General features: G+C 46.9%; 1 protein-coding gene across 6 annotated transcripts in view; it reads left to right on the plus strand.

Annotated features, from left to right (window-relative positions):
- The window catches only part of HisRS (histidine--tRNA ligase), a 126,880-nt gene that overhangs the window by 23,977 nt on the left and 88,468 nt on the right, over positions 1-14,435 (plus strand). For 3 of the 6 annotated variants that reach the window (XM_067091774.1, XM_067091801.1, XM_067091792.1), the window contains one exon: positions 7,971-8,180. The exons of the other annotated variants lie outside the window; for them this stretch is intronic. In XM_067091774.1, coding sequence (XP_066947875.1) covers positions 7,971-8,180 — 210 coding nt within the window. Of the gene's footprint in view, positions 1-7,970; positions 8,181-14,435 lie in introns of those variants that run through there. 6 annotated transcript variants of the gene reach the window in all.

Consider the following 14,435-nt stretch of genomic DNA (forward strand, 5'->3'; position numbering starts at 1 on the left):
AGCTTTCTCTGGTATCTAGCAACGGAATTACCTAGAAATAAATGCTGAATGGACTTTTTCACCGGGTGACACGGTCCCCTCTCCAGAAATAGATTTTTCCTTTGTCAAAATCCCTTTATTGTGTGAGTGTGTACCAGTATGAGAGCTTATGCCTTTGTGCAACTTTTAATTTCATTTTCATTCATTCATCACCATATCGAGTGACCTATTCGGTCCCAGTGCTAGGCTTCTAGCCTAGATCTGTCATTTCATCCAAAACCTTCGGGCCTGCCCTATGAGAGCTGATAGTCAGCTCAGTGGTCTGGTTAAACTTTTTTAATAATAATAATAATAACATTCAGAACATGAAGCCTATGCATATGGAACAAGCCCACAGGGGCCATTAACTTGAAATTCAAGCTTCCAACGATTATGGTTTTCATTCGAAAGGAGTAACAGAAGGTAATAGGAAATACATGAAGAAATAAGTTATTAAAAAAAATAAACAAACAAATTAATAACTAAATGGATAAAAATCTGAGTAAATTATTAAAATAAGGATTTCCCTGTTGTCATTTACAGCCCATTCAAGTGATTTGAATGTTTTCCCATAAAGTTTGTTCAAATATCATGCTGCAAAATAAGTACTAATATCATATGATGTGCACTGATAGTCCTCTTATGCCATTATTGCACATCAAATGATGCATGCCACTCTGAAAGGGTTAATGAGTGCAAATGTTAAAATGGATGCTGATTAAAGGCCAAGGTCTTTACCTTCTCTTTTCCAAGTGCAGAACAGTATGCGCTAGCAGTGAGCGAAATCAAAATATACATCCCATTGTAGGATGAAGTACCTGTACACAGTTTAAAGCAAAGCACTTGTACGTTTCGTTGAGCCTTATAAAACAGAACACTACATGAATAAAAAAATTTGTTAAAAGTGCCAGTTTGATACTCATAGAGCATTTAACTTCAATGTATTAGAATGCTTGCTTGTATTGAAAAGTTGGTGAACATATTTAAAATATCCCACCACTGCTGAAAATGGGATATATTTATTATATTAACTTTTGTTATATTCAGTAAGGGATTGTAACTTTGATTTATGGATTTAATAAAATGAACTTTAATTTTGAAATTCTGATTTTAGTAGGGTAGTGTTCAGTGTTTTTATATCAGCAACTTACCAAGTAATTACGTAGCTATAAGTTTCAACTCATCGGCAGCTAGACTTTCGAAATTAGTGGTAGCGCTACTATTGTTTTGGCTAGGCGGTTAACCCCGCCCACTGTCAGGGTAAGAGAGGAACCAGCTCAGCAAAGAGCTCAATATGTTTCTGCTGGCTGATGGCTGTACAACAGTGGTTAGCAATAGCGATTTTTAAAAATTCTTTTGCTTCTCAGTTGATCGTATATTGCAACAGCTGGTGAAGTATTCTCATTTATGGTAGCCTTTTCGGCATAATTAGACAGCGTCAGGTTCTTTAGAGACCGAATTTACTGATTTTTGACTGTTTATTACTGATATTAGACAATTTAGGCTTTGTTAACACTTTGACTTTTCAGTGATGTCCAATTCTAGTTCTCAGAGTTATAGGTATTGCAGCAAAGGCTGCAATACTAGATTAATTAAAGCCTGTTATAACCTGCACACACCTTGCACAACTTGTAGGGTCAAATTTGTTCTCCAGACTTGACTTGTAATGGATGTGAACATTGGGATGTTAAAATGTGGAAGACTTCGAATAGTCATTTGTCAAAGTTAGATGGAGACAAAAAGAGGAAAGCAGCTTCTAGAGCCAGTAGTAAAAAGACATTAGCTAGTCAGGTTTCTGCTAAGTCTGTTGTTGATAATGTTTCTGAATCTGTATCTTTTATTCCACCTAATCCCAGTTCTCAGTCTGTTCCACCCTCTCCTCCCTGGCTCCCTTACTCCCAATCCCGACCCCATTGCCAGTCTTGAGTCGAGAGTTAACCAAAAATTTTGGTTACTAGTGAATACTATGGAACAGTTAGGCACTTCAGTGAGTTTCCTTATAGACAAGTTCAGTGTTAAAAGTTGGTGAAGTGTTAGTGGAGGAGGTGGCTGTCTGTCCCACCAATTCTCCCAGGCAAAGGTCCCTGGCAAACTTCCCTAAACCTGGGAGGTGTCAAACTGGTAGCCCAAAGGAGGTCGGTGGGGTCTGCCCACAGGCAGTTGCCCCCTCAGTCGAACCTGTTGCTGCTTCCCAGGTTACAACAGAGCACTACTGGAGAGGTGTCTCGATGGAAGTGAGTCTTCTTTCGTCTAGTCTCTCTAGTTCTGGTGAATTCAGTCCCAGACGCCAGTGGCGCTTCAAAGACGAATCTCTTCCTTTAAAAAAACGTGTAAAGGAAGTGCCTCATTCCCCTTCAGTGCCTGCCAAAAGGTTCAGAGAACCTTCTCAGATCAACTACTGTCCTGCAGTTTTTGGGACAGTCCTGAATGCTTCTCCCAGGATCACCTGGAGTTGGAGGGACAGTATTCGACGGTTAAGCTCCTCGCCCCCTCTTGTAAGCGCTCTTCTTCGTCTAGGAACTTGTCGACTGAGCGCCCATCCGTCACTCTGGAGCATTCTTCTATGCTTAAGAAAGTATCTGAGGGCCCATTAGTGCGTAGCTCCTGAATCCCTAGTTGCTGCTGAGCTCCCTCAGGCTCCTGAGCACCCATTAGCGCCAGAACACTCAGCAATTCCTGAATCTTTAGCAACTTCCGGGAAGTGGCCTTTGGTGCCAGAGCACCCAGTGGCGCCAGAATGTTTTATAGCAGAATGTTTGGTCCTTCCCGAGCACCCTTTGGCACCTGAGCGCCCTTTACTGCATGAGAGCCAGTTAGCTCATTAGCTCATTTTGACTCCCGAGTTCCCACTGAGTGCTAAGCTTCCTGGGGCACCAGTGCTCCTTGTCTCCACTTCGAAGCTACCGGCGCCTACTCCTGTCATTGGGGTACTGAATCCAGCCAATGCTCAGCTTCCCCCTCATCTTTAGTCTCTGGCCTCAGCACAGCAGGCTCCCACAGTAGTGGACCCTTCTTTTCGGTCTATTCAATGCCAATTGGACAACATCTTGGGTTTAATCAAGAAAACCCCTTCGACACCTCAACCTCTTGCGGAATTGTCTCCCATTTCTTCAGATGAGGAAGAGGAAGTAGACCCAGTCACCCCTCCTACAGCATATGCCTCGTTGCTAAGGTTTTTGTTGGCAACGTTTCCAAATTTTTTCTCACCTGCAGCTCCTGCTTCCCTGGCTTCGACATATCTAATGGACAATCAGACAGTAAACTGTATGAGACTCCCTAAGATGGTGCTGTCCTCCTCAGCTAAGAAAGCATTACATGAAGTGGAAAATTGGCTTGCAGGGAAGAGCCTCCTTTAGTTACCCTCCATCTAGGCTCTTGCAGAGGAGATACTTGTCTTACGCAACTGGAGAGGCCCCATCCTTGGGAGCTTCTGCCTCCTCCCAGGGGAACTGTTCCGGTTTGATAGACTCTTCCCTTGAGGTCTGCTTTCAGTTCAGCTAAGATCTTTTTCTCGACATCAGAGCTGGACCACTTGATCAAACATGTCTTTAAGGTCTTCAAAGTGCTTAGCTTCTTAGACTGGGCAGTTGGAGCCCTTGCTCGTAAGGTTAATGATTGTCCTCACGTACTGGAGGACTACACCTCGGACTTTCTGGGAGTTATCTCCTGTCTCGACAAGGAGTTGCCTTCCCTTTTTGCAATGGGAATTTTAAAGAAAAGGGAGCTTTGGTGTTCCTACACCACAAAAGGAGTGACCCTTTCGCAAAAATCCACTCTCCTCCAATTGATTGGCAACACCCGTTCCCACAGGCAACAGTTCTACGGATTGCATCTGATCTTCAGAAAAGATCTACTCAGGACCTCCTCGCTCAGTCTGCAAGATGCCCTAGAGAGACTCCTTCTTCCAGTTCAAGGACAGTTTCCCCTGTTCAACCTCAACCCTTTCATGGTAGAGGCAGACAAAGAGGCTTTACCAGACCTTGCGCAAACTCCCGATTCGCCTCTTTGGCAATCAAGAAGTCCTCCACAAAACCCCCCCTTGCGTAAATGAGAACTTCGTCTTCCGTACTCCGGTAGGAGCAAGGCTCCTCCACTTTTGGGAATGTTGGGAAGCGAAAGGAGCAGAAACCTGGATTGTGGAAGTCTTGAGGGAGGGATACTCCATCTCTTTCATATGGAAGCCTCCGTTTAACAGCACACCTGTCATATTGATGGCCTACTTCGTAGGCTCCGAGAGGTTTTCTGCCCTCTCCCAAGAAGTATCATCCCTCCTCGAGAAAGAAGCCATTGAAATGGTCAAGGACACTTACTCTCCGGAGTTCTACAATCGGCTATTTGTAGTCCCCAAGGCTGGAGGCCAGTTCTGGACGTAAGTGCCCTGAATTTGTATGTCCAGAACACCAGGTTCAAAATAGGGATTGGATGATTTCAGTAGACATGAAGGATGCATACTTCCATGTCCCAGTTCATCAGGACTTGTGGAAGTTCTTAAGGTTCATTTTCCAGAACAGGGTATATCAGTTTAGAGCCCCTTGCTTTGGCCTGTCCACGGTTCCCCAGGTATTCACGCGAGTCTTAGCTTCCATAGCAAAATGGTTACATCTGATGGGGGTCAACATTTCGCTCTACCTAGACGATTGGCTCCTTCGTTCTCAGTCGGAGGACCTTCAAAAGATCCTTCTTCTAACCCAGGAATTGGGCCTTTTAATAAACTTTCAGCAGTCCCAACTGACTCATTCTCAGGAGATAGTATATTTCGGGATGAGGACAAACTCTGACTTTTTGGGTTTTTCCCTCCCCCCAAAAGATAGAACCTTGCCTTCAGAAGGTGGACAAATTCCTCTCCCTTCAGTCCTGCTCTGCGAACAGTTGGATGAGCTTACTAGGGACACTCTCGTTCATGGAGCAATTCGTAACTCTGGGACGATTTCACATGAGCAACTTACAATTTTATCTAAGAGTCATTTGAGACAGAGAGAAGTATCCAGACACTTTCGTTTTCCCAATAACTTGGGAAATCAAAGAGGACCTGCTTTGTTGGAAATCAAGAGACAAACTCTCTCAAAGGAAGTCGCTCCTTCCTCTGAGCCCCGACCTAGTGTTTTATTCAGACACTACAGACCTAGGATGGGGAGCTCTCCAGGTGGACAGGGAGGTCTCCAGGATTTGGACTCCAGAACAGAAGAAATGGCATATAAACATAAAGGAGTTGAAAACAATTCACAGAGGATTGCAAGCATTTGCAGTAGAAGTGTTCAGAAAGACAGTGACGGTCCATTCAGACAATACCACGGCACTGTCTTATGTCCAGAAGCCGGGGGGCTACATTCATTTACCCATGGCGAAGCAGCAAGAGCCCTTCTCATAGGGGTGGATCAAAACCAGACAAAGATCCTAACCAGATTTATTCAGGGAAGGTTAAATTTATTAGTGAACGAACTGAGCCACCAAAAGCAAGTTCTCCCCACAGAGTGGACTCTGGACCCCCTAGTGTGTCTAGAACTTTCGAAACTGTGGGGAAAGCTAGTTCTGGATCTGTTTGCGACCACCAAGAACCATCGTCTTCCCCTGTATTGCTTGACAGCCCCGGATCCACAGGCATGGGCGATGGATGTAATGCTCATAGGCTGGTCAGACAGAGACCTTTATGCCTTTCCTCCATTCAAGATGGTGAGGGAAGTCATCAGCAAGTTCCGGAATCACCAAAATGTGACTGTGACTCTAGTAGTGCCATGTTGGCCATCCCAGGAGTGGTTCCCAGACTTGCTAGAGCTTCTGATGGACTTCCCAAGGCTGTTGCCTCAAAAACCCAATTTACTCAAACAGCCGCATTTCAGAGGGTTCCACCAAAGACTGTCCACTCTGGCCCTGACTGCATTCAGACTGTCAGGATGTTGGTGCGAGTGAAAGGATTTTCAAGTAAGTTGCAGACACTATTGCTCGATGCAGATGCCAATCCTTGAGCAAGGTATATCAGGCCAAATGGACAGTCTTCCGATCTTGGTGCAAAAGGCATAACATCTCGTCTTCTAAGACGTCTGTAGTGGAGATTGGAGGTTTCCTGTTTTATTTAAGGTCATCTAGAGACTGTCTTCCTCAACCATTAAGGGCTACAGAGCAATGTTTAGCTCAGTTTTTAGACACAGGGGATCAGATCTCTCCTCTAATAAAGATTTGCCCGATCTCATCATGCCGTTTGATACAACCAAACAAAAGGAGGAAAAATTAGTTGCCTGGAACCTGGACATGGTCTGGTCCTTAGTGGCTGTTGGAACCCCGTTTCGAACCTCTACGTTCAATCTCTATGAGGGATCTCACAAGGAAGATTTTGTTCCTGGTAGCATTAGTGCATGTTAGTGAGCTACACGCAGTAGATAAGAGAATTGGATTCTCTTCGGGTTACACAGTTTGTTCATTCACCTAGGGTTTTTTTTAGCAAAAAATGAGACCCCTTCCAATCCCTGGCCTCGTTCTTTTTCTATAAAGAGTCTGATAGATATCTTATGTCCTGAAGAGGTAGAGAGGACTCTTTCCCCTGTAAGGGTGCTGAAATACTATTTACAAAGAACTGAAAATATTTGTGGTGCATCAAGCAACCTTTGGTGCTCAGTAAAGAATCCCTCATGTCCTCTCTCAAAAAATACTCTGGTATTTTTTCTTAAAGACCTAATCTTAGAGGCTCACTCGTAGATTAAGGAGGGTGTCTTACCATTAGTGAAAGTGAAAGCGCATAAAGTGAGGGCAGTAGCCAAGTCCCTGGCTTTCAAACATAATTTGTCTCTTTCCTCGATTAACCAGACAACATATTGGAAGTGCAGGTCAATTTTTGCATCCCATTACTTGCACAAAGTTGAAACAACATATGAAAATTGCAGTACCTTGGGTCCATTTTCGGTTGCTGGTATGGTGTTGGGAGAGCAAGTGTAGGAAGTATCTCTTCCATCATTTTTATCTTTGCCTTGAAATAAGGGTGTCGAGTCGTAGGGGAGCCTGGGGGTACTATGTACATGGAGCCCACCAGTTTGTCTTTTAATGGTTGGGTAGTGGTTTTTTAATTTATGGTTTAGGTGACTACATTGTGTACTCGTTTTTTGTATGGTACTAAGCCCAGGGCAGGGGCAACATTTTAATTCTTTGCTTGCAATCGGAAAACTCCTTTGCTGCAAAGAATCCCACTGAAGTAGCAGGCTCTCCTTGGCTATACTGGCACGCCACTACAGGTTGAGGCGAACTCCAGCCAGAGGCAGTATTTTCCTGCAGCAGCTCTCTCACCAGGTAAGGAACCAGCAAGCATTTTACCAATGCTAGCAGATTTTTTATTCTCATTTCATTACAACTATTAATGCATTAGAGTAGATAGGTCCATCCACTTCCTTCAGTGTGGGATTCAGCTGTGTAATTACTTGGTAAGTTGCTTATATAAAAATGACATTTTTATAATAAAATAAAGTTTTATATATACTTACCAGGTAATTACATGATCAGAGCCCTCCTCCTCCCATTGCATGGACAAAAAGGCATAAACATATTGAGCTCTTTGCTGAGCTGGCTCCTCTCTTACCCCAAAAGTGGGCTGGGTTAGTCGCCTAGCCACAACAAAAGTAGCGCTACTGCGAATTTCTGCCAACGAGTTTAAACTTATAGCTATGTAATTAGTTGGTAGTATATGTAAAATTATATTTTATTGTAGAATTTTCATTTTTATATATAATGTAATGGGTTAAATGAGTATCTGTTGCTTAACATTAAATTATTTTATTTCTTTTTACAAATGAATGTGTAGTTATAAATGTTGTGATCTATTGCAGAAATATAAGTACTAGTTTAGTAGGTTTTACATAATGTATACTGCACATGACATTCATTTTACTGTGCAGTATTGAGATAAAGGTCATACCCTACTGTAAATACCTTTTATAGACAGTTGTAAATGAATAGTTCCACCTATGCAGGAGCTGCCAGCCCTTGATGCCCACCTTTCAAAATTCAGCTATGTTGGAGGATACCAGCCATCAAAGCTAGATACAACTGTTTTAGCTTCAGGACATGTTCCCTCCAGTCCTCCCAGTTCACTTCCTCACCTAAGACGGTGGGCAAAACACATGGTATCTTTCTCGTCAAGTGAATGCAGTGCATTCCCTTCATTATCAGCAGAATATAAGGTGTGAATTTAATGTGGATAGCATAGATATGAAGGCCAATTACCATGTTGCAATTTGTCGTTAATTTGTTGTTTTGGTTTACAATAGCCGAAGGTCAAATACTTACGGATATGGGTATGGGTATGCAATCTTTGTATTTATACAAAAATTGTAGAACTTTCAAGCATACTTGATTCATTTAGCGATAAGGTATTGAAGAAAAGTCAACTTTGGTTGAGTCTGTCAAGAGTCATGTTATGTACATATTTATTCAGAAGATTTGATACCAGATCCTTTTTAAAAAATTATGTGATAGGCGTAAATGCTTTAAGTATTAAAAAAGGAGGAAACTGCAATGTTGAAATAAAAAGAAATCTAATGGAGGCTTGTTGGTGTTACCACTATGGTATGCTAAATGTTGCTTAAATGGCTGGTGTATGTGCACAGAATTATACAGTAGTTTGTTCCTACATGATATGCAAACCCTCGGTCCTTTACATTAGGAATTACTTTCAGTGAAGCTGGAAATGGCCGATAAACTTCCGAACTAGGTGGTTATGCGGTTAACTACCTTCCGGTAGGCGGGAGTCCCGCCTGCCTGGATGTAAACATTCCAATTTGCTTTTGGCTGTCGTGCGATGCAGACGTGTGGGCTAGCTCTCTGCCCTGATTGCCGTTTCCCCGGTGGGATCTTTCTTGTTTTTGCTTGTCCTTGTGTATATCTGTGTTTGATATTTTTTGTATTATGGAAACCCACAAATCATATAATCCTGTTCAGAAGGCCATCACTCAGTATTTATGCCCTGTTGTTGGCGGCAAGGGTTGTACCTGCTTCCAATCACCAGGCGATGTTGACCCCCATGTCCTCTGTACTACTTGCAGGGGGCATGACTGTAATCCTGAATCTACTTGTGCTGAGTGTTGTTCTTGGTCACCTTCGCAGTGGGCAAAGTTCACTGGGAGGAAACAATATAGGAGGAAGGCTGCCAAGATGTCATCGGAATGATATTCACCTCCGACTACGCCCTTGATAGCTAACCCCTCTTTCTCGTTTCTCCCACCTGGTGAACTTCCCTCTTCTGGCTGTCTCTCCTTTGGGAGCGATCTCTCCCTCGTCATCTTCACTTGCTTAGTTGGGTGAAGAGCATTGGGGAAAAGTGGGCAATCGGGATGACCTCTTCTCGGGAGCCTCCACTCGCTCCGAGGGGGAAACTTTTTCCTCGGAGGGAGAGGAGTCTCCCTCTACTCATCCAACTTTGCTTGCTCTTCAGGTTTGGCAGCCGATCTCCAGGAAGCGTGGATCTCCTTGGGGCTCTCAGGCACTCCATCCGTGCAGGGTATCTTGGCGCACCTGAGGCATTTCCCGGTGGTCGCCCATGCTGCTGCCACCCCAACAATGACCACGGTAACCATGACGGCATTTGTTAAGGTCCCCACTTCGCTGTCAACGCACTTTCCAACTATGATGTCTCCGACATTGGTGGGCCAGACTTCCTTTCGTGTTCCGGCACCCCAATAATGGGTGTCTATGCCTCCTGTCATACCCGTCATCCCGACTGCTCTTGCTGTGCCTCTATCCTGGTTGCTCCTGTCGCCCAGGCTGCTCCTGCTGTGCCTCCTGCCCCAGCTGCCCTGGTTGCTCCTGCTGCTGCTCCTGCTACTCCAGCTGCCCCAGCTGTTCCCTCTTGGATGGGGGACCTGACCACCATCCTGAAGAAGATGTCAATGAAGAAATCGAAGAAGAGGTCCCATAAGGTGTTGTCTTCATCGTCTTCTTCGACTTCATCATCTGCTGCCTCCTCCCCTTCTTCTTCTGAGGCTCGTCGGCCGAAGAAGAAGAAGGCTGCCTCTACTCACCCATAAGTAGTCCTGCCTCGGGTCTTCTAAGGGGCTGCCTCCCTCCACAGGGGAGGCAGTGGGAGATCTTGTGGGCTCTTCCCGGCCCCCTGGCTCGGGATCCGGTTTGCATACCCCGCGGATGTCTCTCGTCTAGGGAGCCTCAGGTGTGCAGGGCTCCGAGCCCCCCGTGTTCCCATTACCAGTTCGAAGAAGTCCACTTCTAAGGCTGGTACTGTGCCTGTCTCTTCCCAAGTTTCTTCAGACACTCAAGAGGAGACAACTCCTGTTGATCATTCTGTACCAGATTCAGGAGTATCGGGTACTCGGCTGAGCCGAGTTAAGCTGAGTGCTTGGGATTCTGCGGAATCTCAGGCACCCCAAACCAGCACTGGTGAGTCCGCTTCCTGATCTGGTTTAGGCACAGGGTGGGAGAAAGTACCGAAACATGCAAGTGTTTCTACTCTTCCTGCCAGCACCACTTTGAGTGCATGGCCAGGTTCCCAACCCGGTGTCTCAGACCCGAGGGTCCAAGCACCCGGAGACGCAGAGAGAATGTCCCATGTTCAGTCTTCTTCTTGGGAGGTTTTGGCCTCGAAGAAGACCAGAGTATGCTGAGAGGACGGCGCAAATTCTTGTCAGGCAGCTCCCCAAGCACTCGACTCTGGTCAGCCCCCGAATGATTTTGCAGGATCGGCCTCTCTCACCGGAGGGGCGTTGCTTGGGTGCACTCGGGTGAATCTCTCTGTTCTCCTCGGGACAGCACTTCGCCAAGGCATAGGCACTCTCCTAGACCTTTGATTGCCCACGGCCTACCTCTTCTGCTAATTCTTCTGGCAGGACAGGTAGGAGTGCTCGATCCCCCTCACTTGTCCCCTAAACCTCCTCGGGTTTTATTGGGAGGCGCGAGTTGGACAGGAGGGACTCCGATAAGGTTGCTTCTTCTCGGAGTTCGACTGTGAGGGCCTACACCCCAGGTTCGGTCCTCAGACTGGCTTGGTTGTATGCTCAAGTAGTCAAGAAGGGATCCCAGGGGTCTGCCAAGGTTCTCCCTCCTGCAGGAAGAGTAGGTCGATGGACCGCACCCTGGAAGGACTCGAGGGTCCTCTTCCTCAGAGTGCAGACACCCCCGGGATACAGAGGACCTTTGCAGAGATCATCGTGCCGATTCATCAGCACACTGATCTTGGGGAGGAGACCACAGCCACTTCTGTGGATCGTCCTTTGCGCCTTGAATCCTTTTGGGGTCCCAAAAAGGAATCAAAGGCTTCGGTGGCGCTGCTGTGGTGTGAGCTTGCTGAGGGGGTACTTGATCAGGTGAATAACCTTGTCTCTAGGCAGGAAAATTCACTTTGGTCAAATTGCTCAGACAAGCTCCTTCCCCCTCCTCTGCCTCGACAGAAGTGATTCTACATGCCCTCATAGGGGCCTTTGCCAACTAAGCAGGTTGACCTGTACCTGGTTCGTCTAGGCCCGGGTCTCTCGCTGCAGCGAACCTGAAGGCCACTGCTATGGCAGATCTCCAGGCAGTCTCCTGGTTGGATCTTTGGTTGTTCACAGTTTCCAAGGTTGCCACTTCCTCGGGTGCGATCATCCCTGGAGAGGACTCCATTTTGGGAGACTGTGCCAGTCTGGAGGTAGAGCTATTTCCTATGTAGCCCACCAGATGGTAAACCTGTGGGCAAACCTGGTGCTGAAGAGAAGGGATGCTGTCCTGAATCAAATCTCCAGGTCTGTAGGTCCTGAGTTGGCATTGGCCCTTGGGAAAAGCCGTTGTTGGGTTCTACTTCTCTCTTCTGTAGAGAGTTGGTAGATGCTGCGGTGGACGAGACATGACAAAGACAACAACTGCCTTGTTCACCAGGCAGTGGCCAAGACCTCCGGGTCTTCGCGTGCCACTGTGGCCTAGGCTAGCACTTCCTCGGCCCCTAAGAAGACTCAGGCTTCGAAGGGTGCTCGCTGGAACAATCAGCCCTCCTCTTCCTCTGCCATGAAAGGTGTGCAGTTGCGTCCTTTCAACCCTCTTTCCAGTCGGGAAAAGGCGGCAAAGGTAAGAAGAAGAAGGGAGGACGCTAGGGGCGGTGTTCCCTTCCAGGTGCTGTCATTGGTGGGTGGTGCCTGTCGAGCCATTGGGCAACATGGCAGCGACATGGAGCCGAGACCTGGGTAGTGGATGTCCTTCGGGAGGGATACCTGCTTCCCTTAGAGTCTCACCCATCTCTCACCAACAACCCTGTCTGTCTCCTCACTTACGTTCCCGGCTCACCAAAGATCTTGCACTCCAGGAGGTTCAAGCGATGCTTAAGAAGTGTGCTGTAGAAGTTGTGTTGGATCGGTCTCCAGGCTTTTACAGCCTCATCTCTCTTAGAGAAAGCCTCAAGGGGTTAGAGACCGGTCATAGACCTCTCTTCCTTGAACCGATTCTTACGCCAGACTCTGTTCACGATGGAAACAGCACGCCCAGTGCTTGCCTCCATTGGAGAGTGACTTCATGCTTACGGCGGACTTGAAGGATGCGTATTTCCAAATACCCATCCATCTATCCTCTTGCAAGTACCTATGCTTTATCCTCGGGAAGCAGTGTTCCAGTTCAGTGTACAGTACTCTGTTTCGGGCTCTCGACCGCTCCCCAGGTGTTTATATGAGTGTTCACCCTTGTGTCAGCTTGGGCCCATTCACATGGGATATGTCTTTTGAGGTATCTCGACGACAGGACAGGGATCGGCTTCTCGAGCTCTGCTACAGCTTAGGGGTCGTAGTTAATCTCGAGAAGTCTGATCTCAGATCACCAAGCAGAGGATAAAGTACCTGGGCATGATGATAGATACAGTAGCAGCAAGAGTCTTTCCCTTGACTCTAATATCAGTAGGTTCAGGAAGGCAGCACAGCTGTTCCTGTCTCGACGGGAGCAGCCAGCTCGAAACTGGGCGGCTCTTTCGTTCTCTACAATGGAGAATGAGGGAGCACTGGTCCCAGTCATGAGACCTTCAATCCTTTCCAATTCCTCTTTCAGAGGAAGTGAGAGTGAGACAGGATTTAGACTCGTGGATGGATGACAGGAACTTCTTATAGGAGTATCCCTGCGTACTCCCCCTCTCAACATGCTTCTGTTCTGAGATGCATTGACCGAGGGATAGGGTGCACACCTGGAAGAGTTTCTGACTTCGGGGGGGTGGAACTGAGATGACAAACACCTTCACATCAACATCCTGGAGCTCAAGGCAGCCTTCCTGGCCTTCCAAGAGTTTCAGGATCGAGTGAGGGGACACTCGGTGGTGTTGATGAGCAATAACACCACAGTAGTGGCATATGCCAACAAGCTGGAGAGTCTTGTATTCCTCCTGCTGCATCAGTTGACATTGCGGATGAGCGAGTGGGCAGTGGCTCACTCAATACAGCTGTCAGCCAGTTACATTCTAGGCAAGAAGAATGTAGTGGCAGACAAGCTCAGCCACCAGAGTGGTCCCTTCACTCAGACATCACGGAGAGATTGTTCTGGCCATCGACCTGTTTGCCACCTGGCACAACAGAACGCTTCAAGTCTTCTGCTACATCATGTCAGACCCATGGGCTACTGCAGAGAATGCATTCCAGTACCCATAGGACAACCTCGATTTACGTCTTCCCTCTGATTTGTCTGATTCGCAAGGTGTTGTTCATCCCGAATCTCAGGATGATTCTGGTGGCTCCGTCATTTGGTATCCTGACCTGCTAGCTCTGCTGTCCGAGGCACCGAGAGAGACTCCTTCCTGGTCCAACCTTTGTCAACCACACGTGGAGCGGTACCAGCAGGCAGTGAGTACCTGTGTCTTCACGGCTGGAGACTATCCAGCATCTCATGAAAGTGAGAGGCTTTTCTTGCCAAGCTGCAACAGAGATGGCTGGATATCTCAGACAGTCCTCTGCAGCTGTATATTAGGGAAAATGGGCCGTCTTCTGTGGTTGGTGCCATAGACGGGGTTTTTCTCCGGTCAGAGCCTCTATTCAGCAGGTTGTGAACTTCCTTGTCTTCCTTCGCCAAGAGAAGCTTCTCTCCGTTTCAGCTGTAAAAGGCTGTAGGGCTGCACTTGGCCTATTCTTGTGCCTGAAAGGTGTAGACATCTCCTCACTGGAGATTTCGCTACTGATGAGAAGCTTGGAAAGGTCTTGCCCTCCCAGGGACCTCAGGCCCTTCTGCATGGGATGTGACTCTCATTTTGAGGAGCCTGACTTGTGCACCATATGAGCCTGTACGAGAGTCGTCAAACAAGGATATGACCCTCAAGATCGTCTTTCTGCTTGCCATGGCATCACTGAAGAGAGTAGGCGAACTTCATGGATTTTCCTTCGATGTTAAACACTTGAGGGGATGGGGATCAGTTACATTCGACTTTGCCACGGATTTTGTTGCGAAAACTCAGAACCTGTTGGTCCCTGATGCCAGGTTTGAGCCCTTCACGA

Source organism: Macrobrachium rosenbergii, chromosome 4 (genome assembly GCF_040412425.1).
Source record: "Macrobrachium rosenbergii isolate ZJJX-2024 chromosome 4, ASM4041242v1, whole genome shotgun sequence".
NCBI classification, from domain to species: domain Eukaryota; kingdom Metazoa; phylum Arthropoda; class Malacostraca; order Decapoda; family Palaemonidae; genus Macrobrachium; species Macrobrachium rosenbergii.